A 27,472-nucleotide genomic window follows, 5' to 3' on the forward strand; every position below is an offset into this window, starting at 1 on the left:
TATAATAATATTAATTATATGTTATATATTACATATTATATAATAGTATAGTGGTATAGTTCAATCTAGTAATATATAATGCTAATATTGTGTTATGCTAATAATATAATATATTGTATGTACATACAGCTGCTCTGAGTCCCCTTCGGGGTGAGATGGGTGGGATATAAATGTAGTAAATAAATGCAGTAAATAAATAATTAATTTTAGACTTAGGCTCGGCGAAAGTCTGACATGACTTGAAGGCACACAACAACAACAACAACAACAATCCTAATTAACTTGACTATCTCATTGGCCAGTAGCAGGCCCACACTTTCCATTGAAATCCTAATAGGTTTATGTTGGTTAAAATTGTTTTCATTTTTAAATATTGTATTGTTCTTTCGTTGTTGTTGTTGTTGTTGCACTACAAATAAGACATGTGCAGAATGCATAGGAATTTGTTTGTATTTTTTTTTTCAAATGATAATTCGGCCCCTCAACAGTCTGAAGGATTGTGGACCAGCCCTCTGCTTAAAAAGTTTGGGGACCCCTGCTTTGAGAGAACCTTTGCTGAAATGCTCCTCTCCGCCTGTGCTTCTTCCTTACCAGGTCCTGGAGAAAAATCCCAACACACCGATGAGCCACAAAGAGATCCTCCACGTCATCCAGAAAGAAGGCCTGAAAGAGATCAAGTGAGTGTCTTTTGGGAGATGCTGCTCCAGGTGTCTGATGCTGACGGTTTTCAGACATGAGTGGAAGAGAGTGCATCCGGTAGACTATTAGGAAGTTATTTTTTATTTATTTATATATTTCCAATATTTCTATCCCGCCCTTCTCACCCGAAGGGACTCAGGGCGACGTACAATTGGCAACAATTCAATGCCGACACATCATTAAAAACAACAACATATAAAAATGTATTACAACCAGTTAAATCTATATATATAAATGAGTGATGGCATCACGGCGACCCACAAAACAACAAAACTATAGGCCCCCCAACCTCGAAATTTGACAACACAACCCATCGTCCATGCCTCTAGGTTGATACAACAAAAAGAAAAGAAAAATAAAGTCCTAATTAGAGGGAGGGGAATAATTGTTTTTATCCAATTGCTAATCTCTGCCCACTTGGTCTCCTAGCAACCAACTCAGCCAAGGGACAGCCAGGGTTCAGTTAGGGGACAGGCAGATTTAGGCCTCACTTAGGCTTCTTCCACAGATTATCTAATTTGCACTGGATTATATGGCAGTGTAGACTCAAGGCCCTTCCACTCAGCTATATAACCCATTTATAATCTTATATTATCTGCTTTGCACTGGATTATCTTGACTCCACACTGCCATATAATCCACTTCAGTGTGCATTTTATACAGCTGTGAAGAAGGGGCCTCATATAATCCAGTTCTAAGCAGATAATATAAGATTATCAATATGCAATATACAATTCCTCAGTACTTTATTTCCCATACCACCATACTTCGCCCCAGCAACGCGTGGCCGGGCACAGCTAGTACTGTATAAAATAGGACCTGGCTGTGGCGCAGGCTGGAAAGCAAGCCAGCTGCAACAAATCAACAAATCACTCTGACCAAGAGGTCATGAGTTCGAGGCCAGCCCGGTGCCTGCGTCTTGTCTCTGTTCTGTGTCGTGGCATTGAATGTTTGCCTTTATGTGTGCAATGTGATCCGCCCTGAGTCCCCTTTGGGGTGAGAAGGGCGGAATATAAATGCTGTAAATAAATAAATAAAAAAATAAAAAAAATAAAAAAATATAAAACATGAAACATATGCAATTGTGGGAACTGGAGTCCAAAACACCTGGAGGGAGGGCTGAAGTTGCCCAGGCCTGGTGTATCTATCTTGTTTGTGCAGCTATAAAGACTGGGACACAGATCCAATGGATCCGAATGGCAGGGAGATAGATTATTACAGTAGAGTCTCACTTATCCAAGCTAAACAGGCCGGCAGAACCTTGGATAAGCAAATATCCTGGATAATAAGGCGGGATTAAGGAAAAGCCTATTAAACATCCAATTAGGTTATGATTTTACAAATTAAGCACCAAAACATCATGTTATACAACAAATTTGACAGAAAAAGTAGTTCAAGACGCAGTAATGTTATGTTGTAATTACTGTATTTACGAATTTAGCACCAAAATATCACGATGTATTGAAAACATTGACTACAAAAATGGCTTGGATAATACAGAATCTTGGATAAGTGAGTCTTGGATAAGTGAGACTCTACTGTATTATTATTATTATTATTATTAATGTGTTGTCGAAGGCTTTCATGGCCGGAATCACAGGGTTGTTGTGTGTTTTCCGGGCTGTATGGCCATGTTCCAGAAATATTCTCTCTTGACGTAGAAGTGGGTGAAACGTCAGGAAAAAATACTTCTGCAACATGGCCATACAGCCCAGAAAACACACAACAACTCCATTTATTTATTTATTTATTTATTTATTTATTTATTTATATCCTGCCCTATCTTCTTGAGGGGACTCAGGGGTGCCACCTAAACCTGAGGAAGAACTTTGTGATAGGAAGAAAAAAATTGGACAGTGGAATCTGCCGCTGCCTGAGAGTCTTCTTTCTGGAGACTTTTAAGCAGAGCCTGGATGACCATCTGTTGAGAGGGCTTTGATTATGTGTTCCTAACTGGCAGAAGGGGGTACGACTGGATGGCATTTGGGGTTGCTTCCAACACCGTGAGTCTCTCTGAACGGCTTCTTAGAGGTCTTCATGGTTTCCAAACCTTTGATCCTTTTGATTGTCCCTCTCAGGGCGGATCACATTGTACACATATAAGGCAAAAGTTCAATGCCATATAACATAGAACAGAGACAGACACAGAGGCAATTTAAACCTTCTCCAGCTTCCAGCTTCCTGAGGGTCTGCTTGATTCCGGCCACAAGGGGAGCAGCTATTTTATCATCCACTGCGACGGCACTTCCTCATTCCAACAGCAGCTGGGTGATTTTTATGCTGTCGTAAATTAGCCTCCCCACATATAAGTGGTACCTAAATTTCCTACTTGATAGATGCAACCATCTTTCGGGTTGTTTAGGTCAGCAACGAGCAGGGACTATATTTTATTTTTGTTGGGTGCTCACTTCAACACGGGCTGGCTTCGAACTCATGACCTCTTGGTCAGAGTGATTTATTGCAGATGGCTGCTAACCAGCCTGCGCCACAGCCCGGCCCCTAATCATCCATATACTTCTTGAATTGTGTTGTCCAGAAGTGAACACAATGAGGTCTGAGCAAAACAGAATAGAGTTGGACTATAGAACAGATAATGCGGGAGAGGGCAACCATGGGTTCATATTAGTCAGAGAAAGCCCTGGCCCAGTACTTTTTGATTGTCCCCCACTGGACACACAGAATAGAATAGAATAGAATAGAATAGAATAGAATAGAATAGAATAGAATAGAATAGAATAACTTTATTGTCATTGTATGCCGTATAACGAAATTAAAAACCATCCCCAATCACATTATATATGTAGAATTACAAAACAAAACACCCATCCTTCTGTCAGAGTGCGCGGTTTGGATAAACACACATGCAGCGGAAGATCAACGAAGCATCACTGGCACCAATAAAGAGGCTGAAGCCTATTTGGCTTTCTACAAAAGATTTACTAACAAATGGAAAAACTCTCAAGACGATATATACATACAGAGTGCAGAGAGGCAGAGAGCAGAGGGCAGGGGGGAGAACAGATAACACAGGGAGCTATTTATAACCACCTCTGCTGTCTGATGCAATACACAGTTAACTCTTTACACACTCGCATAGTGGACAGCAGACAGTGCATGATGCAATCTCCAGCTCACATTGCACCACTATAACCCAATTACATTTAAACAACTCTATATATAATCATTCCCACTTCAACACCTTTCACATTCTAATCACTATTGCATAACCCTGTAATGCCACATCAGTTTGGAACTATAGAGTTCAATATAGTCACAGCTCTGGGATAAAAACTATCTCTCTACCTATTTGTCCTTCTTTTTATCCTGTACCATCTGCCAGATGGTAATAATTCAGAAAAAGAATAATCCAGAATGAGATGGATCCTTAAGAATATTTTTAGGCAGTGGCAATTATAAAGTTTTTCCAAAGAGGGGAGAGGGCAACCGTCGTGGTCGAAACATCAGGAGAGAATACTTCTGGAACATGGCCACACAGCCCGAAAGACATACAACAACCCTGCATCCCAAAAGCCATTCAGGCAAAACTTCTGCCATAAAGGAAGATACAACCCGGGCCCTCCTGATGCAAAACCACAACAGGGCATGGAAGCTCTCCTGTGGCATTCAGGGAGGAAATAAATACCTTTGCTGTGGGTCATTGGGAGCATTGTTAGTAAGAGATCATAGTTTTGCCTTGCTGAACACTTAAAAAGGTTGTGTTTTTCTCTCTCCCTTTCTGCTTCTGCCATTGTTGCCTGTTCTTCCTTTGGATTTCGACCATCTCCAGAAGGTAAGAACCATTGTTGACGTTGACACATTTATTTATTTATTTATTTGCAGCATTTATATTCCGCCCTTCTTTCTCACCCCGAAGGGGACTCAGGGCGGATCACATTGCACACATAAAGGCAAACATTCAATGCCATGACATAGAACAAAGACAAAGACAAGACGCAGGCACCGGGCTGGCCTCGAACTCATGACCTCTTGTGATTTGTTGATTTGTTGCAGCTGGCTTGCTTTCCAGCCTGCGCCACAGCCCGGTCCTTAATAAACAGAAATAAATGGTAATGGTGGATTAACTTCACAGCCGCTTATTTCACTTAGTTCAGTTATTTCTAGCCCCGCTTTAGGCCTCACGGCTGCCTCGCACTCCCTTTCCTTGCAAACCTATCTGGATGGAGGTGGTCAGATTTAATTTATTTAGGCAGTGCGAGGAGGCACCCTCAAGACTGTGTGCATGACAATGGAGGGAGAAAAAATACAACAGCAAAGCAGTGCAGATCATTGTTGAAGATCATCATCATCATCATTTAATTACTTATTAATCGCCCTCCATCCACGATGCTCTAGGCGATTTACAAGATAAAATTGTAAAGGATAAAAACATACATACAAATATTGATAAAATTAACATAGATTAAAAGCTCTAGTAAAGATGCCAGGGATGAGGCAGTCCACAAAAGTCAAAGAGTTCCAGATACAGTAGAGTCTCACTAATCCAAGCTAAACGGGCCGGCAGAAGCTTGGATAAGTGAATATCTTGGATAATAAGGAGGGATTAAGGAAAAGCCTATTAAACATCAAATTAGGTTATGATTTTACAAATTAAGCACCAAAATATCAGGTTATACAACACATTTGACAGAAAAGGTAGTTCAATATGCAGTAATGTTATGTTGTAATTAATGTATTTATGAATTTAGCACCAAAATATCACGATATATCGAAAACATTGACTACAAAAATGGCTTGGATATTTATTTATTTATTTATTTATTTATTTACATCATTTATATTCTGCCCTTCTTTCTCACCCCGAAGGGGACTCAGGGCGGATCACATTACATATATTAGGCAAACATTCAATGCCTTTTTAACACAGGACAAAGACAACAACATAGCTCCGAGCGGGCCTCGAACTTATGACCTCCTGGTCAGTGATGCATTGCAGTTAATTGCAATGGCTTGCTCTCCCGTCTGCGCCACAGCCCCGGAGCCGATAATCCAGAGGCTTGGATAAGCAAGGCTTGGATAAGTGAGACTCTACTGTATTAGGCTTCTTGATGATGAACACAATTCACGCAGAGGTTGGCTTGGGCAGGGAGAGGGGGTGTTTCTACTTCCATCCTGCAAGACCTCGACCCAGGAGGCTCATTCTCGCAAGAGCCCGGCATTTCCGCTCCTCTCACCCTTTCTTTCTGCTCTCAGCGGGACCTCTCCTCTCGCCTGCCTGAATGCCATGCTGCACACCAACTCCCGAGGGGACGAGGGCATTTTCTACAAGGTCCCCGGCAGGATGGGCGTCTACACCCTCAAGGTAGGTTTCCCCTTGACCTCGTCGAGAACCGCTCTGGGCAGCTCTTTTATTCTTCCCTTCTCTTATCTTTTGTGTCAGTATATCCATGTGCATAATATCTATTATATTAATCAGCCAATCTTCAACATTTGGGACTTCTTCCTTTTTCCATATTCTTGCTAAAGTCCATCTTGCTGCTGCGCTAATATGTAATAATATTCTATCTACATTTTTGTTTAATATTGTAGTTGTGAATCCTAATAAGTATGTTTCTGGTTTTAATTTAAATTTACTTCCTAACATTTTTGCGTCATTTTGTGTGCTGACTTCCAAAATTCTTTAATTTTTGGGCAGTCCCACCATTGGTGGAAGAAAGTTCCTGTTTTTTTCCCACATTTCCAGCATATTTTGGAGTTTAATTAAATTTTGCTAGCCTTTCCGGGGTGTAATACCAGCGGAATTGCATCTTGTATGAATTTTCTCTAATATCAGTTGCTGCTGTGTATTTCTTTCTCCAAATCTCTTCCCAAAGATCCAAATTTAAATTATGTCCTTCCAAGTTAAGCAGCTTCGCACTCTTCTGGGACTTTCCAGAACAACATTGATGGCTGCTGTAAGGGCAGAGCTAGGAATGCTACCAGTAAAAGCTCAAATTTTAATGAGACAATTCAATTACTGGTCAAAAGTAAATCAGATGAATTCCAGTAGACTTCCACACCTATGTTTAGAGGATCAAGACCAGCGTGCCCACAAGTCATCATGGGTAGTGGCCTTAAACAATGAGATGGCTAAAACTGGCCTTCCTTTACAATTTTTGAATGATCCAGGATCTAGGGCAAAACAAGTGCTCATGCAACGCACTCATGATATCTATGCTCAATTGGACCTAGCAAGTATAGGTAGGTCTTCTGCCACAAAGTTTTTAGCCTCCCACAAAACGAATACTCATTTAGAACACTATCTGACTATTCCAGTTCCATTGCCCTTAAGAAGAATATACGCCAGGGCCGGGTTTGAACAACTCGGTATTATGATGCAAACTGGTCGCTACTGTAACATCCCAAGAAATGAGAGATTCTGTGTCTGGGGAGATCAAAAAGTGGAAGACATCGAACATTTTTTGATTGACTGCCCAGCATATGCCGAACTTCGACACAGATATTTACATCCATTACTATCTAATTTTAGGTCTCCCAACAGAAATGATCTTCTGACAGTCCTCTTGCAAGGACAAGAAAGATCCACCATAATTAGAGTCAGCCTCTTTACCCTGAAAGCTATCAAGAAAAGAGCACACTTCCTGAAAGAAGAATCAGGAAAATAAGATTTTGTCAGCAAACAGATGGTCAGCTGCCTGTCCTCCCATCCTTTTTGCCTTGTTTTTATTTATGTTGCACTTTGAAATGGTCATATGACTGGTCAAACAAATAAATTATTATTGTTATTAAATTATATCCTACATCTTTTGCCCATTTGATCATACATTCCTTGATTTGTTCTTTTTGTGTTATCCAGATTAATAATAGTTGATAGAGTAATTTTATTAATTTTGTGTCTTTTTGCATAAATGGTCATCCAGCCTCCTTTTAAAATCCTCCAAAGGAGAAGACATGCACCAAACTCCCAGGCAATATGTTCTCCTGTCAAACGACTTATTATCAGGAAGTTCTTCCTAATGCTTACGTGGAATTGCCCTTCCTGCAGTTTGAATCCAATACTCCACTGGGTCCTAATACTGTTTTTTCACACATAGAATCATAGAATAGTAGAGTTGGAAGAGACCTCATGGGCCATCCAGTCCAACCCCTGCCAAGAAGCAGGAAATCGCATTCAAAGCACCCCCGACAGATGGCCATCCAGCCTCTGCTTAAAAGCCTCCAAAGAAGGAGCCTCCACCACAGTCCGGGGGAGAGAGTTCCACTGGTGAACAGCCCTTCTCACAGTGAGGAAGTTCTTCCTGATGTTCAGGTGGAATCTCCTTTCCTGTAGTTTGAAGCCCTTGTTCCCTTGCGTCCTAGTCTGCAGGGCAGCAGAAAACAAGCTCCCTCCCTCCTCCCTATGACTTCCCCTCACATATTTGTACATGGCTATCATGTCTCCTCTCAGCCTTCTCTTCTTCAGGCTAAACATGCCCAGCTCTTTAAGCCGCTCCTCATAGGGCTTGTTCTCCAGACCCTTCATCATTTTAGTTGCCCTCCTCTGGACGCTTTCCAGCTTGTCAACATCTCCCTTCAACTGTGGTGCCCAGAATTGGACGCAGTGTGATTCCAGGTGTGGTCTGACCAAGGCAGAATAGAATAAGGGGGAGCAGGACTTCCCTGGATCTAGACGCTATTCCCCTATTGATGCAGGACAGAATCCCATTGGCTTTCTTAGCTGCCGCATCACATTGTTGGCTCATGTTTAACTTGTTCCCCACGAGGACTCCAAGGTCTTTTTCGCACACACTGCTGTCAAGCCAGGCGTCCCCCATTCTGTATCTTTGATTTCCATTTTTTCTGCCGAAGTGAAGTATCTTGCATTTGTCCCTGTTGAACTTCATTTTGTGAGTTTCGGCCCATCATCTCTCTAGTCTGTCAAGATCGTTTTGAATTCTGCTCCTGTCTTCTGGAGTGTTAGCTATCCCTCCCAGTTTGGTGTCGTCTGCAAACTTGATGATCGTGCCTTCTAACCCTTCGTCTAAGTCGTTAATAAAGATGTTGAACAGAACCGGGCCCAGGACGGAGCCCTGCTTGTGGCACTCCACTTGTCACTTCTTTCCATGATGAAGACGACGCATTGGTGAGCACCCTTTGGGTTCGTTCGCTTAGCCAATTACAGATCCACCTAACCGTAGTTTTGTCTAGCCCACATTTTACTAGTTTCCTTGCCAGAAGGTCGTGGGGGACTTTGTCGAAGGCCTTACTGAAATCCAGGTACGCTACATCCACAGCATTCCCTGTATCGACCCAACTCGTAACTCTATCGAAAAAAGAGATCAGATTAGTCTGGCATGACTTGTTTTTGGTAAATCCGTGTTGACTATTAGCAATGACCGCATTTGTTTCTAAGTGTTCGCAGACCACTTCCTTGATGATCTTTTCCAGAATCTTGCCTGGTATTGATGTGAGGCTGACCGGACGGTAATTGTTTGGGTCGTTCTTTTTTCCCTTCTTGAAGATAAATAGGGACCACATTCGCCCTCCTCCAATCTGCTGGGACTTCTCCCGTTCTCCAAGAACTCTCAAATATGATCGCCAGTGGTTCTGAAATAACTTCCGCTAATTCCTTCAATGCACAATCATAATGGCTGAAGCCCCTACTTTCCCATGGGGTGGGGGGCACAAGAAGAGCCCAGTCACGTCCAGCGCATGAGGCCATGGCTCCCAACACAAGACCCAGCTTTATTGAGAATCTGACCAGTCCTGCACCTGCCTCAGCTTTGCTTACTCTGAATGGCAGGTCGTTCTTCTTCCTTGGTTCTCAGACAGGCCTGAGAGTTGCACCATACGTAGCCTTCATCCCACAGGCCTCTGCATTGAGCTCTTGGCCTTCCTTTCTTAAAAAGAAAAGTGTGCTTGTGTAGCCTAGCAAATGCACAGGCATCTATCCTCAGTCGGGGAGTCCAAATGCATAGCATAGAGTGGTTAGAAGTCCCACTCCTTGTAATTTATTTTTATATATTTTCCATATTTATATCCCGCCTTTCTCACCCTGGAGTGGACTCAAGGCGGCCAAGACCGGAGTTGGAAATTTATTTTATTTATTCATTTACAGTATTTATATTCCGCCCTTCTTTCTCAACCCCGAAGGGGACTCAGGGCGGATCACATTGTACACATATAAGGCAAACATTCAGTGCCATATAAACATAGAACAGAGACAGAGACAGACGCAGAGGCAATTTAACATTCTCTAGCTTCCACCTTCCTGAGGGTATGCTTGATTCCGGCCACAGGAGAGCAGTTGCTTCATCATCCACTGCAACGGCAACTTCCTCATTCCAACGGAGGCTGGATGATTTTTATGGTGTCGTAAATTAGCCTCCCCACATATGTGGTGCCTAAATTTCCTACTTGATAGATGCAACTACCTTTCGGATTGCATAGGTCAGCAATGAGCAGGGGCTCTCTCTATATAGAATATATAGATATTATATATAATATACAGTAATACATACACACACACACACACACTGTATATACTCGAGTATAAGCTGACCTGAATATAAGCCGAGGCACCTAATTTTACCACAAAAAAACTGGGAAAACATTGACTCAAGTATAAGCCGAGAGTGGTAAATTTCAGAAATAAAAATAGATACCAATAAAATTACATTAATTGAGGCATCAGCAGGTTAAATGTTTTTGAATATTTATATAAAGCTCAAATCTAAGATAAAACTGTCCAACTCTGATTAAATCATTATTCTCATCTTCTTCAATGTAAATGTGCTTATGTATCCTTTTAATAATAATAGGGTAAAATAATACATTAATAATAATAATAAATAAAGGAAAATAATACATGTAATAATAGAGTAAAATAATAAATGCAACAATAATAATAAGATCAGAGTGAAATAATACATGTATTATTATTAATAATAAAAATAGAGTAAAATAAATGTAATGCCGTGTTTCCCCGAAAATAAGACAGTGTCTTATATTAATTTTTGCTCCCAAAGATGCACTAGGTCTTATTTTCAGGGGATGTCTTATCTTTCCATGAAGAAGAATTCACATTTATTGAATTTATTTATTGAATTTATTTATTTATTGAATTGCATTTCATATTTTATATTGCTGCTGCAGTCCCCCCCACCAATGAAGTCGACTGAATTGTACTTGGTGGTTGATTGATATTATTACTGCTGTATTAACTCTTGTTTTATTGTCTTACTGTGGTTTTTTTTTGTATATTGTTCAATGTATTTATGCTGTTGTTTTTGTAAGTTGTGCTGGTCGGGCCTTGCCCCATGTGAGCTGCCCCGAGTCCCCGTGGGGAGATGGTGGCGGGGTATAAATAAAGTTTTATTATTTATTATTATTATTATTGAACAAAAAATGAACATTATATGTTGTACAGTAGTTGTCATCATAAACCAGCATAACCAGACAAACTGTGAATCCTATCAAGAATTTCTTGTTATTACCATTATTTCCATGTACCACACTCTATGGTACGTACATTTACCGATCCCGCATACTCTGGTGTTCTGTTTGGCGGGCATGTTTCCAAACAAAAACTTTGCTAGGTCTTACTTTCAGGGGAGGCCTTATATTTAGCAATTCAGCAAAACCTCTACTAGGTCTTATTTTCTGGGGATGTCTTATTTTCAGGGAAACAGGGTAGTAGCAACAATAATAGAGAAAAATAATAAATGTACCACATATTCTTGAGTATAAGCTGACCCAAATATAAGCCAGCCAGGACCCTCACCCGAGTATAAGCCGAGGGGGGCTTTTTCAGTCTTAAAAAAAGGGCTGAAAAACTAGGCTTATACTCGAGTATATACTATATATATATATATATATATATATATATATATATATATATATACACACACACACACACACACACACACACACACACACACACACAGAGTCTCACTTATCCAAGCCTTGCTTATCCAAGCCTCTGGATAATCCAAGCCATTTTTGTAGTCAATGTTTTCAATATATCATGATATTTTGGTGCTAAATTCGTAAATACAGTCATTACAACATAACATTACTGCATATTGAACTACTTTTTCTGTCAAATTTGTTGTATAACATGATGTTTTGGTGCTTAATTTGTAAAATCATAACCTAATTTGATGTTTATTAGGCTTTTCCTTAATCCCTCCTTATTATCCAAGATATTCACTTATCCAAGCTTCTGCCGGCCCGTTTAGCTTGGATAAGTGAGACTCTACTGTATTATTCAATTGTCAGGTGCTCACCCCAACACGGGCTGGCCTCGAATTCATGACCTCTTGGTCCGAGTGATTTATTGCAGCTGGCTGCTAACCAGCCTGCGCCACATCCTCCTTAGGGCAGATGTTCTGTGGAAATTCTCTAGTCTTTGAACCTGTTTCGTGAGGACCGAAGACCCCTTTCATCTCACCTATCTGTCTGCGTCATGTCTCTGCCCGCAGAAGGATGTGCTGGATGGGCTAAAAGAGCTGTCGGAGGGGTCGGAGGAGAGCAGCGACGTGCATCTGGACTCCCCCGCCTCGGAAAACAGCAGCAGCAGCGAGAGGAGCAACAGCGGCCACAGCAGCAGTAGCAGCAGCAGCGGCAGCAGCGAGAGGAGCAGCCCCAAAGACGGGCGGAAGAGCAGGTGGCGCCGGAAAGGTAGGCCTCCCCAAAGAGACCCAAAGTGCGTGCATGTGTGTCTTTGGAAGGGGTCCCTTTCTCTCACACTGTTATGAATAACTTTTCAATAACTTTAAAGCATAAGTTCTTTTTATTGCAGTTTCAGTCTGAGAGGGATAGCAGAACTTTTACAGAACAACAAAGAACAACATTTAGACATACAAACATACAGATTCTATGCAACTACAACCTACAGTTACATTGGCTAAGAAACAAACAAGGGGGGGGGGGTTTACATTTTAATTCTTCATTCACACACAACATGCATCCATCTTCATGCACACAGATATTACCATATTCTTTCTCCCTCCTTGGAGAAGCACCTGCTTAGGCCAGACCCAGCTTCCACTGCTGCCTGCCAAGACTTACAGTAGAGTCTCACTTATCCAACATAAACGGCCCGGCAGAATGTTGGATAAGCGAATATGTTGGATAATAAGGAGGCATTAAGGAAAAGCCTATTAAACATCCAATTAGGTTATGATTTTACAAATGAAGCACCAAAACATCATGTTAGACAACAAATTTGGCAGAAAAAGTAGTTCAATACGCAGTAATGCTATGTAGTAATTACTGTATTTATGAATTTAGCACCAAAATATCACGATATATTGAAAACATTGACTACAAAAATGTGTTGGATAATCCAGAACGTTGGATAAGCGAGTGTTGGATAAGTGAGACTCTACTGTAGTTCCAAAATGCCAAAAGAACATCTCCAAAAACGCACTCTTTTCTCTTCCCATGAGAAAAAGAGGCCCCCAAAAGTGAACAGAATCCTGCTTTCCCATAGCAGATCTGCCACTCCCAAGGACACCATCTCCACTGAGCATGGCGGGTGAACAGCGTCACTGTCTGTCACACCTTCTGGACTGTCATAAGGTCACTTATATAGCAATATTTTGCTGATGATGTTGTCCCAAAGTTGTAAATGAATCATAGACATCTTCTATCATGGAACATCCTCAGTTTCCTGGACCAGATGTTGATTCCTCTTGATTGGTGTTAGCAAACACAAGCAGCTCTTCCTCAAAAGTTCATCAAGTCAGCAAATGTTGACATTTGTTAACAGATGTAAACATTTCTCTTATCAGTCACAGTTCTTATCACAGTTTGCCGGGCAGATCAACTATTTCAGGTCTCATTAGCAGGTTTTAATTACAATTCCTGAGCAGGTAGTTAATGGCTTGCAGGCCTTTAGTCTACAGATTGGTGTCTTCAAATTTCTAGCTCACTTTCACTCTTCAATTCATATCACATATCATATATGCATATTTTGGTCACAACACTGCCAACAAAGGAGCATCTCCGGAGTCAGTTGCTGGAGAGGACACTGTCCAAGCAGAGGCTGATCTCTGGACCTCCATGACTGGTTCGCAGGACATTCTAGGAGGGGCCAGGCTTAGCACGGTGGGCTAAACTGCTGTGCTGCAGAGAAAATCCTGCCTATCAAAATGTTGGGAGTTCGAGCCTGGGTCAGGGTGAGCACCCACCTCGCCTGCCCTCCTAGCTGGTCGAAAGCAGAAATGCAGGTGGATAAATAGGTACTGCTTTTAGTGGGGAACTAATAAAGGCAAGTATCCACTATTACAGTAATACAGAAATCATTAAACCTAAATTTAGTTCAATACATCAATATGAAAACAGATACAAAAGGCGTTGTTAAACAGTCAAACAAAGGACTGTTACATTCACAGTAGAAACAATATTTTTCTCTTGAAGGATGACTTTACTCCTCTTCTCATAAACAACAAATGGTCTTTAGTTCTTTGATTGTTCCACATACACAAATCGAGTCCTCTTCTTATATATAATGATTGTTCTTGTTTCTTTATCATGGATAGTAAACTGCAAAACCACAACCGGTTTCAACTCAAAAGAGTCTTCCTCAGGTGGATTGTAGTCTTATGATTGTTTCTTGTAAAGATTGGTAGTCTTCCTTTAAATGTGACTCTGGAGTAACAGCAATTACATTACTTTACAACCACCTGACCATTGTGCTTGCCATTTAAGTGTGAAATTAGTTACTCAGCTTCATACTCGCATTGGAATCAAACTGTTTGCAGAGTATGCGTGTTTAAAACTTTGATCTTTCTGTGAGTATGACTTTTACATTATCTTTGTTGTGTATCGTGTATGTCTCATGTAACTATATGTATTGTAAACAACTGGTAGCCATTATATGTGTTCCCTATAGGATCCACATTTAAAAAACTCAAAAAACGTCCTTTGTTTGATTGTTTAACAACGCCTTTTGTATCTTTTTTCATATTGATGTATTGTACTAAATTTAGGTTTAATGATTTCTGTATTACTGTAATAGTGGATACTTGTCTTTGTAGTTCCAGGATACTTGCCTTTGTAGTTCCCATTTTCTTTTTTGGAGCTAATAAAGGTGCCATTAAGGACATCAGTTGGGAGGAAGCTCCTCGGCATGGAAGACTGAGTGACAGCACTCCCCGCTCCCCTGTGGCCGGAATCGAGCATAGCCTCCAAAATGCTGGAAATACCTCTTGATTTCTTCAAACTTAACATTGACCTAAAGCAGTTTTAAGCAGTCACAAAAACAATTGATTCAACAATGTAGATGTTGCTCCTTTAGAGGTTTGAAATAGCCATGGATGCATACTCTGCCTACTCTTTAAAGCAGGCATATGCAAGCTTCAACCCTCCAGGTGTTTTGGACTTCAACTCCCAGAATTCCTAACAGTTGAAGTGCAATAACAACAACAACACTTTAGTTATATACCACCCTATCTTACCAAGAGGACGCACGGCAGTTTCCAACATAAGCTAAACATTCAATTGCCAATTGAAGACTGTCGAGACACAGAGGCCTTAAAGAGCCACACACACTATTTAGTCCAACAATCCAGGGAGGAAGAAAGCCACACTCACGAGAAGTCAGTCCAAATTGAAGATTCTCAGGTAACATGAACCCGAACCCAAAACCCAACACGAGAACAGGCAGTGACAAATACACATGATACGTAACCGACACTTTGCCTTCTGCAAAGATTCCCCATTTCAGAGCCTACTTTTAACTTACACATCATCATCCGATGATGAGCTGGCCTCCACCCCATCATCATCTCTAACAGCTGTCCTTGTCTTCACACACGAACCCCTGTTTCCATCACTCCAGTTCCTCCATCTTTTGTCAAGACTTAGGCTTCCCCACGATTCTCATGTTCCGAAAACCCCACAAACGTGTCACTAGAGGTTGGCTCTGCACATATATCCCTTATCTCTTGTACCTTAGTCCAGTCCACTGTGTCCTCCCCGTCCTCATCACTCCCAGACCCATCATTCCCAGAGAAACCCATAAACGACTCATCATCTGTGGGAGCAGTAAGTATATCCCGGATCTTCTTCCTCTCCCGTTCTTCATCTGATTCCTGCTCTTGCGTTACCCTCTTTATGCCTCTATTCCCACCCACCACATCTCCTTCCTCGCTCATTGACTCCCCACCACTTGAAAACCCTTCGAATGTGTCTTCATCAGTAGGTGCCATAAGTGTATCCCGGATCCTTTTCCTTTGCTGTTCTTCATTTGACACCTGCTTGCGAGTAGCCCTTTCCCCCCTTCTGGTACTCATACTACTGCTTGCAACATTACTTACTGGCTCTACTACAACAGAAGACCATGCAATAAGATAGACATCTTAAAACAAAACATACAATCCTGCTGAAATCAGAAAAATAAAATCCAGTTTTAGTCTATTCTGTCAGATGGATTCAAGTACCAATGGCCAGAATTTCATAGAATCATAGAATCATAGAATAGTAGAGTTGGAAGAGACCTCAAGGGCCATCTAGTCCAACCCCCCGCTAAGAAGCAGGAAATCGCATTCAAAGCACCCCCGACAGATGGCCATCCAGCCTCTGCTTAAAAGCCTCCAAAGAAGGAGCCTCCACCACGGCCCGGGGGAGAGAGTTCCACTGCCGAACAGCCCTTCTCACAGTGAGGAAGTTCTTCCTGATGTTCAGTATTCCTGTAGTTTGAAGCCATTGTTCCGTGTCCTAGTCTGCAGGGCAGCAGAAAATAAGCTTGCTCCCTCCTCCCTATGACTTCCCCTCACATATTTGTACATGGCTATCATGTCTCCTCTCAGCCTTCTCTTCTGCAGGCTAAACATGCCCAGCTCTTTAAGCCTCTCCTCATAGGGCTTGTTCTCCAGACCCTTAATCATTTTAGTTGCCCTCCTCTGGACGCTTTCCAGCTTGTCAGCATCTCCCTTCATCTGCGGTGCCCAAAACTGGACACAGTATTCCAGGTGTGGTCTGACCAAGGCAGAATAGAATAAGGGGGAGCAGGACTTCCCTGGATCTAGACGTTATTCCCCTATTGATGCAGGCCAAAATCCCATTGGCTTTTTTAGCTGCCGCATCACATTGTAGGCTCATGTTTAACTTGTTGTCCACGAGGACTCCAAGATCTTTTTCGCACACACTGCTGTCAAGCCAGGCGTCCCCCATTCTGTATCTTTGATTTCCATTTTTTCTGCCGAAGTGAAGTATCTTGCATTTGTCCCTGTTGAACTTCATTTTGTTAGTTTCGGCCCATCTCTCTAGTCTGTCAAGATCGTTTTGAATTCTGCTCCTGTCTTCTGGAGTGTTAGCTATCCCTCCGAGTTTGGTGTCATCTGCAAACTTGATGATCGTGCCTTCTAACCCTTCGTCTAAGTCGTTAATAAAGATGTTGAACAGAACCGGGCCCAGGACGGAGCCCTGCGGCACTCCACTTGTCACTTCTTTCCATGATGAAGACGACGCATTGGTGAGCACCCTTTGGGTTCGTTCGCTTAGCCAATTACAGATCCACCTAACCGTAGTTTTGTCTAGCCCACATTTTACTAGTTTGTTTGCCAGAAGGTCGTGGGGGACTTTGTCGAAGGCCTTACTGAAATCTAGATATGCTACATCCACGGCATTCCCTGTATCGACCCAACTCGTAACTCTATCGAAAAAAGAGATCAGATTAGTCTGGCATGACTTGTTTTTGGTAAATCCGTGTTGACTATTAGCAATGACCGCATTTGTTTCTAAGTGTTTGCAGACCACTTCCTTAATGATCTTTTCCAGAATCTTGCCTGGTATTGATGTGAGGCTGACCGGACGGTAATTGTTTGGGTCGTTCTTTTTTCCCTTCTTGAAGATAGGGACCACATTCGCCCTCCTCCAATCTGCTGGGACTTCTCCTGTTCTCCAAGAACTCTCGAAGATGATTGCCAGTGGTTCTGAAATAACTTCCGCTAGTTCCTTCAATACTCTTGGGTGTAGCTGATCTGGCCCTGGGGACTTGAATTCGTTTAGAGTGGCCAGGTGTTCCTGGACAACTTGTTTCCCTATTTGGGGTTGGATTTCCCCCAATCCTTCGTCCATTCCATGTTGCTGAGGTTGAAGATGGCTTTCTTTTTGTGAGAAGACCGAGGCAAAGAAGGCATTAAGCAGTTCTGCCTTTTCCCTATCCCCTGTCACCATCACCCCATCTACTCCTTGCAGTGGCCCTATCGCCTCCTTTTTCTTCCTTTTTCTACCAACATAAGCAAAAAAACCTTTTTTGTTGTTTTTTATGTCCCTGGCAAGCCTGAGCTCATTTTGCGCTTTAGCCTTGCGAACCTTTTCCCTACAGGAGTTGGCTATACGTTTGAATTCTTCTTTGGTGATTTCTCCCCTTTTCCACTTCTTGTGCATGTCACTTTTGAGCTTTAGCTCAGTTAGAAGTTCTTTGGACATCCATTCTGGCTTCTTTGCACTTGTCTTATTTTTCTTCTTTGTTGGCACTGTTTGCATTTGCGCCTTGAGTATTTCACTTTTGAAAAACTCCCATCCATCCTTAACTCCCTTGTTTTTTAATATCGGCGTCCATGGAATGCCGCTCAGTAATTCCTTCATTTTTTGGAAGTCAGCTCTCTTAAAGTCCAGAATGCGTGTTTGACTTGTCTTAGTTTCAGCATTCCTTTGTATTGCAAACTGCAGGAGCACATGGTCACTTGCCCCTAAGGATCCAACCACTTCAACTGTATTGATCAGGTCTTCCACATTTGTTAAGATTAGATCAAGAGTTGCTGATCCCCTTGTTGCCTCTTCTACCTTCTGGACCATAAAATTATCTGCAAGGCAAGTGAGGAATTTGTTGGACTTTGTACTCTTGGCTGAGTTTGTTTTCCAGCAGATATCGGGATAATTGAAATCGCCCATGACTACTATATCTCTTCTTTGTGCCTGTTTGGTCAGCTGTTGACAGAAGGCTTCATCAAGTCCTTCATCCTGACTCGGAGGTCTGTAGTAGACACCCACGACAAGATCTTTTTGAGTCCCGGTTCCCTTGATTCTTATCCAGATGCTTTCAAGCTGGTTTCCCGGATTACAGTCTTGCATTTCTTCTGCAACGTAACTGTTTTTGACATATAAAGCTACTCCCCCTCCTCTCCCCTTTGTTCTATTTATGTGAAAGAGGTTATAGCCCTCAATGGTTAAATTCCAGTGATGGGAGTCATCCCACCAGGTTTCAGTGATGCCTATGACATCGTATGTGTGGTGCTGTGCTAGGAGTTGGAGTTCGTCTTGCTTATTTCCCATGCTCTGAGCATTAGTGTAAAGACATGTAAGCCCCTGTGACCTCCCCTCGAACTGTTTATTTGGGATTATTGTGCTCTCTGTACTTGGTCCTTGCTGTGTTTGTGCAGCCCTCCGTTTAGCCTTACGGCGGTTCCCTGTGGTCGTGGGTAATATAGTGTTCGCCAGGCTGTTGTTCCCCTCCCCCAGTGGATTTAGTTTAAAGTGCGCCTGATGAGGTTTGTGAGTCTGTGTGCAAAAAGATGTTTTCCTACTTGTGTGAGATGCACCCCATCGCTTGCCAGTAGTCCATCCTCTTGGAAGAGTAGACCATGGTCAAGGAAGCCAAAATGCTCCTCTTGACACCATTTTCTGAGCCAGTTATTGACCTGTACTATTTTTCCGGCCCTTGTAGAGCCATGTCCTACAACGGGGAGGAGGGATGAAAAGATCACATGTACATTATACAGTTTTAGCTTTGTTCCCAGAGCTCGAAAATCATTTGTGATCTTTTGAAAAGTATGCCTAGCGGTGTCATTGGTACCTACATGAATCAACATAAGGTGGGGAGGGTGATGGGGCTTTAGGAGCCTGCTGAGCCTCTGAGTGATATGGTGTATTTTTGCCCCCGGGAGGCAGCATGTTTCTCGAGCCATCCCATCCGGTCTGGAAATGATGGCTTCCGTTCCTCTAAGGAGGGAGTCACCTACTACCAAGACCTGTTTCCTTTGAGGATTGACAGGGTCCCTTTTGTGCAAGACAGTGTGTATGTCCCCTGAAGAGTGTTCCTGTTGAAGTGAATCATGTAGGTGTAAAGTGTTGTCCTCCTCCTCAACATCCCCAGTGCATTCATCAATGACAATCCATTGAGATACATCCGAGAGCCCATTACTCTCCCAAGGATGTTCCTGTTGCTCCTGGTCTATGATTGGGGATGGAGCATTTGCATGATTACATAAGTGTGACTGTGGTGATGCACTGTCCCTGTCAGGGCTATCCCCTGCGCATTGATCCAGGATGGTCCACTGAGTGGTATCTAAGAAACTGTGGTCCTCCACAAGATGTGTTTCCTGATTGTATGTTAATGATGTAAGAATTTCAAATCTGTTGTGTAAATGCAGCTGAGCAGAGGAGTTCTGTGGAGGCTGCCTGGTCCTGCGTCTCCTTCTATGGGTGACCTCCTTCCAAGCCTGAGGGTTGTCTACCTTTGAGTTGATCTCCCCATAAGGTTCCTGATCATGGTCTTGGTGGTGTTGGTGTGATGCAGGCTGCTGATCTACAGCAGCGTGTTGTGCAGTGTCCAAGAAGAGCTCGAGTGCCTGAATGTCCTTAAGGGTCTTAATACGGTGCTCGAGCTGTTGGATCCTCTGCTCCATCAGAGTCATCTGTTTGCATTTGGAGCAGATGTAGTTGTCTAGTTTTTGTGTGAAAAAGCGGAACATGCCACAGCTGGTGCATGTGATGGGAATGTTTTGCTTTTGTTGCATCTCTTGGTGAGCGTGGTGGCCAAGTGGGATCTTTGTACAGTTAAGTAATATGCACGCACTTTATGTGCAGACTGCAACAAACCACGTCTTTGTGTATTTGTTTATGTTGCTTTGTTTCCTGTATGTACTGCAAAGGACGGCGCGCGCGACACTGGCAAATAAAGCTTTCCCAGAAACTCAATTAACAGGGGACAATGCCTGCTGTCAATCAACTTAAGTACCTGGCTCTCTTTCAACACAACAGTCACACAACAGTTAGACTTTGACCACAGGAGCCAAGCCCAAACTCAGTTTAAAATCTTAGCCAAATCTTAGCCAAATCCTACCTGAAGCCAGGGAGCAAAAATGTCCTCCTGCTTCCTCTGCTTCTGCGAGAACCAACTGCCCTTCTGGGATCAGGCTCTGGCAGAAACTCACACTGGCAAATAAAGCTTTCCCAGAAACTCAATTAACAGGGGACAATGCCTGCTGTCAATCAACTTAAGTACCTGGCTCTCTTTCAACACAACAGTCACACAACAGTTAGACTTTGACCACAGGAGCCAAGCCCAAACTCAGTTTAAAATCTTAGCCAAATCTTAGCCAAATCCTACCTGAAGCCAGGGAGCAAAAATGTCCTCCTGCTTCCTCTGCTTCTGCGAGAACCAACTGCCCTTCTGGGATCAGGCTCTGGCAGAAACTCACACTGGCAAATAAAGCTTTCCCAGAAACTCAATTAACAGGGGACAATGCCTGCTGTCAGTCAACTTAAGTACCTGGCTCTCTTTCAACACAACAGTCACACAACAGTTAGACTTTGACCACAGGAGCCAAGCCCAAACTCAGTTTAAAATCTTAGCCAAATCTTAGCCAAATCCTACCTGAAGCCAGGGAGCAAAAATGTCCTCCTGCTTCCTCTGCTTCTGCGAGAACCAACTGCCCTTCTGGGATCAGGCTCTGGCAGAAACTCACACTGGCAAATAAAGCTTTCCCAGAAACTCAATTAACAGGGGACAATGCCTGCTGTCAATCAACTTAAGTACCTGGCTCTCTTTCAACACAACAGTCACACAACAGTTAGACTTTGACCACAGGAGCCAAGCCCAAACTCAGTTTAAAATCTTAGCCAAATCTTAGCCAAATCCTACCTGAAGCCAGGGAGCAAAAATGTCCTCCTGCTTCCTCTGCTTCTGCGAGAACCAACTGCCCTTCTGGGATCAGGCTCTGGCAGAAACTCACACTGGCAAATAAAGCTTTCCCAGAAACTCAATTAACAGGGGACAATGCCTGCTGTCAATCAACTTAAGTACCTGGCTCTCTTTCAACACAACAGTCACACAACAGTTAGACTTTGACCACAGGAGCCAAGCCCAAACTCAGTTTAAAATCTTAGCCAAATCTTAGCCAAATCCTACCTGAAGCCAGGGAGCAAAAATGTCCTCCTGCTTCCTCTGCTTCTGCGAGAACCAACTGCCCTTCTGGGATCAGGCTCTGGCAGAAACTCACACTGGCAAATAAAGCTTTCCCAGAAACTCAATTAACAGGGGACAATGCCTGCTGTCAATCAACTTAAGTACCTGGCTCTCTTTCAACACAACAGTTACACAACAGTTAGACTTTGACCACAGGAGCCAAGCCCAAACTCAGTTTAAAATCTTAGCCAAATCTTAGCCAAATCCTACCTGAAGCCAGGGAGCAAAAATGTCCTCCTGCTTCCTCTGCTTCTGCGAGAACCAACTGCCCTTCTGGGATCAGGCTCTGGCAGAAACTCACACTGGCAAATAAAGCTTTCCCAGAAACTCAATTAACAGGGGACAATGCCTGCTGTCAATCAACTTAAGTACCTGGCTCTCTTTCAACACAACAGTCACACAACAGTTAGACTTTGACCACAGGAGCCAAGCCCAAACTCAGTTTAAAATCTTAGCCAAATCTTAGCCAAATCCTACCTGAAGCCAGGGAGCAAAAATGTCCTCCTGCTTCCTCTGCTTCTGCGAGAACCAACTGCCCTTCTGGGATCAGGCTCTGGCAGAAACTCACACTGGCAAATAAAGCTTTCCCAGAAACTCAATTAACAGGGGACAATGCCTGCTGTCAGTCAACTTAAGTACCTGGCTCTCTTTCAACACAACAGTCACACAACAGTTAGACTTTGACCACAGGAGCCAAGCCCAAACTCAGTTTAAAATCTTAGCCAAATCTTAGCCAAATCCTACCTGAAGCCAGGGAGCAAAAATGTCCTCCTGCTTCCTCTGCTTCTGCGAGAACCAACTGCCCTTCTGGGATCAGGCTCTGGCAGAAACTCACACTGGCAAATAAAGCTTTCCCAGAAACTCAATTAACAGGGGACAATGCCTGCTGTCAATCAACTTAAGTACCTGGCTCTCTTTCAACACAACAGTCACACAACAGTTAGACTTTGACCACAGGAGCCAAGCCCAAACTCAGTTTAAAATCTTAGCCAAATCTTAGCCAAATCCTACCTGAAGCCAGGGAGCAAAAATGTCCTCCTGCTTCCTCTGCTTCTGCGAGAACCAACTGCCCTTCTGGGATCAGGCTCTGGCAGAAACTCACACTGGCAAATAAAGCTTTCCCAGAAACTCAATTAACAGGGGACAATGCCTGCTGTCAATCAACTTAAGTACCTGGCTCTCTTTCAACACAACAGTCACACAACAGTTAGACTTTGACCACAGGAGCCAAGCCCAAACTCAGTTTAAAATCTTAGCCAAATCTTAGCCAAATCCTACCTGAAGCCAGGGAGCAAAAATGTCCTCCTGCTTCCTCTGCTTCTGCGAGAACCAACTGCCCTTCTGGGATCAGGCTCTGGCAGAAACTCACACTGGCAAATAAAGCTTTCCCAGAAACTCAATTAACAGGGGACAATGCCTGCTGTCAATCAACTTAAGTACCTGGCTCTCTTTCAACACAACAGTCACACAACAGTTAGACTTTGACCACAGGAGCCAAGCCCAAACTCAGTTTAAAATCTTAGCCAAATCTTAGCCAAATCCTACCTGAAGCCAGGGAGCAAAAATGTCCTCCTGCTTCCTCTGCTTCTGCGAGAACCAACTGCCCTTCTGGGATCAGGCTCTGGCAGAAACTCACACTGGCAAATAAAGCTTTCCCAGAAACTCAATTAACAGGGGACAATGCCTGCTGTCAATCAACTTAAGTACCTGGCTCTCTTTCAACACAACAGTCACACAACAGTTAGACTTTGACCACAGGAGCCAAGCCCAAACTCAGTTTAAAATCTTAGCCAAATCTTAGCCAAATCCTACCTGAAGCCAGGGAGCAAAAATGTCCTCCTGCTTCCTCTGCTTCTGCGAGAACCAACTGCCCTTCTGGGATCAGGCTCTGGCAGAAACTCACACTGGCAAATAAAGCTTTCCCAGAAACTCAATTAACAGGGGACAATGCCTGCTGTCAATCAACTTAAGTACCTGGCTCTCTTTCAACACAACAGTCACACAACAGTTAGACTTTGACCACAGGAGCCAAGCCCAAACTCAGTTTAAAATCTTAGCCAAATCTTAGCCAAATCCTACCTGAAGCCAGGGAGCAAAAATGTCCTCCTGCTTCCTCTGCTTCTGCGAGGTGAACATGGCCAACTATGAAGGGCTATGCAAAGGCTGATGCGACAGAACAAAACACTTGGAGGGCCAAAGTTTGCCCATGCCTGCTTTAAACTGTAGTGAGATCAGGCCCTTTTTGAATTTTTTTTATTTATTAATATATCAATCAAAATGTATAAGCCAAGGTTTGGCTTGTCATTTTCCTCATTTTATAATATCTTAAATGTATCATATTGTGTACAATACGACAGTAAAAAAATCAAGCACATCTTTAAGCATATTTCTTATCAGTTTTAGACTTTTCCATTACAACTTTACTACATATCTCTCTACTACACCCTTTTTATCTACTTATACATGTTTTATTTATGGCTGTTGTTGTTATTGTTATACCTTTTTCCCATCTTCCCTTACCCTTACTTTGTGCCCCCTTCACCAGGACCAACCAACTCATACTGTTTCACAAATCCAAAATTTCATTGCCTCTGTTGCTGTCTTATACCTCTTTCCCTCATTAAAAATATACACAATAATTTTCCCCCATATGTCATAGACAGAACGCCACCAAATAGAGTACAACACAGTTTATTGAAGTTACAGAACTGAAAAGTGCCCGTAGGAAACAAAGGACTAGGCAAACACTTGTCTTCAGTGAAAAAGTACACAAAACAGCTCCGTTTGAATTAAAACGGTTAGAAAGAATAAACCGGATTAAACAGGAGTTTAATCCGAACTAACTCAAAAGTGCTTACTTCAGCCTGGCAATTTAAACAAACAAAAGTTAGTAAACAAAGGTCAAAATGAACACAAAAAACTGGCAGCAGATTCCTCTCTGCTACCCAAAAGCTACAGATGAGTAACTCAGGCTGTTACTCCTCCGTGCAACGAGCGAAATCCGGGTCCAGGCACATCAATCAGGATCACGGCGGTCAGCGGGGTCCCAGTCCGGTCCGAGGTCGAAAGCCAAGTGCAGGCGTCTAGAGTTCCACGAGTTCACCGATAGCCACAGAAGGGATAGTCCAAGGTCGTAGTCAGTCAGTCAGTCCAGCGTCAATCCAGAGTAGGTAATTAATGTCCGTCAAAAAGACGACGGAGGTCCAAGGTATCCAGCAACGAATCACACCCGTCTTCAGGAAGTTCCCAAACAAGAGCCCAAGCGTTCGTCCAGATTACCTTGCCCAACGCAATTAGCCATTGATCCTAAACCCCATTTTATCCCAGTTCATAACTCCTCATCGCTATCAGCTGCCATCCTAATTCCAGGTGCCTCATCATCATCATCCTCATCAGAGCTAAAACACCTTTGACTACGCCCCACAGCATCCCCAGCTGTGGATCCCGCTCCATCCCTCCAGCCCGTCCATGGGTCTGATCCTGCAACCCGCCAATCGCCTCCCATGCTAACATTGCCGGTGGCCCCCAAATCCTCCCTCACACGAGTCCATTCCATGTCATCTTCCTCTGAACTAACCATTTCTTCCTCCATTCCCTCGGTAAAACCCTCAAAGGAGTCTTCGTCAGTTGGTTCTGCAAATAAGTCCCGGAGCCGTTTCCTTTCACGCTCCTCAAAAGAGTCTGACTCTCGAGGAGTCTTACGACCCCGTCTCCCAGTACCGGAGCCAGAAGGCTCAACCATAACACCATATTTTCCAAAAATCTGTTTGTTTCGATATTCCCTTTTTAATTTTAATATTGCAAGTCAGCTTATCATTAATAGCTATGTTCCAAATTTCCCTGTACCATTCTTCTAATTGGATTTCCTTTTTTTCTTTCCAGTTTTTTTGCTATTAGCAATTTTGCTGCAAATTAGAAACCAGTTCTTTCTCCTCTTGTGAGAGGATATTGTCATGCAAAGGAATAATGTTGATTTAGGTGTATTCTCTATTTCTATTCTCTATCAGTCCCTATATAGAGCAAATAAAGGCAGTCACCTTTTAGAATGCTTTAGCAGTGCATTCCTGCCCAGCCAGAGATTGGGATGGATCGCTTTTGAGATCCTTTCCAAATCCTGCATTTCGCTTGGGTGACACACACAGAGATCTTGTTGGATTTTGGTTGTGTGTATATGAAATGTAAATCAAGTGTTTCTGCTGTTTTGCAAGTGTGTGTTTCAGCAATGAAACAGTTAACAGCAGGCCAGTTTGACTGACAGCCTGCTGTGACCTATGAGACATGATTTCCAGCCTTGGAGGTCGGAACTTCCTTCGGACTAAGGAATGTGCCTTCTTATCTCTCTTGTTGAACTGTGTGAGAGACGAGACGAGCCAAAGAATGCCGGCTTCGCATGATGGACTTTGCTGCTTTGTAAATAATATTAAATAAGTGTTTGAATTTCAGACTGCAGATGTCTTTGAGTCTGACATTGGAGGAATTGGTGAGGGTAGAAGTTCACCAGTTCATCAAGGTGCTGGTCCGGAGCTCTTGATCGAGGGTGTTGAAGAAACCCACCAACTCACACCCTGACCCCGGCTTTTGCATTCTGACAGATCTCTGGTTTAGCATTTTGCAAGCGATGCCGAGAGGCAATGCCGAAGAGCAGAGACTTCTAGGAAGTGCCAGGGCTCTTTTGTGCCCAGCCGTGACTCACTCCTTTCCGCCAAGTCGGATGTGACTGATCCCTGGGGAGTATCTGGGAGGAGGAGAAAGGCCTGGGGGTGTCACGGCTCTGGGAACATCTTCCTGGTTGCCCTCGGACAAGGCCTTTTGGCCCTGATTGCAACGGCCATGGGCTGCCCATGCGATGCCAAGCTCTTGAGCCCACAGGGTGTGAGCCAGCAAGCCTCTCCTTGACGGTTTGGCTTGTCATGAGCAAGAAAATTCTCCTCCTTTTTCTTTTTTTACTAATTTTCTATTCAAAGTTAAAGAAAACATAGTAAAAGAAGTAATTCGAAAAGCAGATTTGTACGATATATATTGTTAAAACTAAGGCCACTTCTACACTGTTCTATATCTCAGGATTTTGTCAGAGTTTTATATTATTTAGATCATTTCTTATGTGAAAATGGATAAGTGTTTGTAACAATTATGTCCTATCCATGTATGACCAGCAGCAGTCAAGATACTTGCTAAAGACTGAGTGCTATTAATAGAGACTGGGTAAATCTTGAGTTAGTGATGCTGATGGTGAATATGAAGGTGATGGCGGCGATGATGGTGTTGCTGTTGGAAGGCTGTTGGAGTGGAGCTGAAGAAAGCTTTAAGATAACATTTTGTTTGGCCGTTTGAAAGCTGCTGATAAAAGCCAAGGACTGTTATGTTTGTATATATCTATATATATAAAAGGGTAATGAAATTTTGGCCTAGGACAAAACAACAAAACTACACATCCCAGAAACACTAAACTTGGCAGCACAACCCCTCATCCATGCCTCTACGTTCATACAACAAAAAGAAAAGAAAAATCAAGTCCTAATTAGAGGGAGAGGAATAATTGTTTTTATCCAATTGCTGCCAGTTAGAAGGCTAAGCTCCGCCCACTTGGTCTCCTAGCAACCTACTCAGCCCAACAGATGGCCACCCAGCCTCTCA

The 27,472-nt window shown here is 43.0% G+C and overlaps 1 protein-coding gene across 2 annotated transcripts in view; it reads left to right on the forward strand.

Annotated features, from left to right (window-relative positions):
- asxl2 (ASXL transcriptional regulator 2) overlaps nucleotides 1-27,472 on the forward strand; it is a 93,125-nt gene that overhangs the window by 31,911 nt on the left and 33,742 nt on the right. For both annotated transcript variants that reach the window (XM_062968813.1, XM_062968816.1), the window contains exons 2-3: nucleotides 595-6,019; nucleotides 12,120-12,318. In XM_062968813.1, the coding sequence (XP_062824883.1) occupies nucleotides 5,942-6,019; nucleotides 12,120-12,318 (277 nt within the window). In that variant the 5' untranslated portion in view covers nucleotides 595-5,941. The remainder of the gene's footprint in view (nucleotides 1-594; nucleotides 6,020-12,119; nucleotides 12,319-27,472) is intronic.

Source organism: Anolis carolinensis, chromosome 1 (assembly GCF_035594765.1).
Source record: "Anolis carolinensis isolate JA03-04 chromosome 1, rAnoCar3.1.pri, whole genome shotgun sequence".
Taxonomy (NCBI): Eukaryota; Metazoa; Chordata; class Lepidosauria; order Squamata; family Dactyloidae; genus Anolis; species Anolis carolinensis.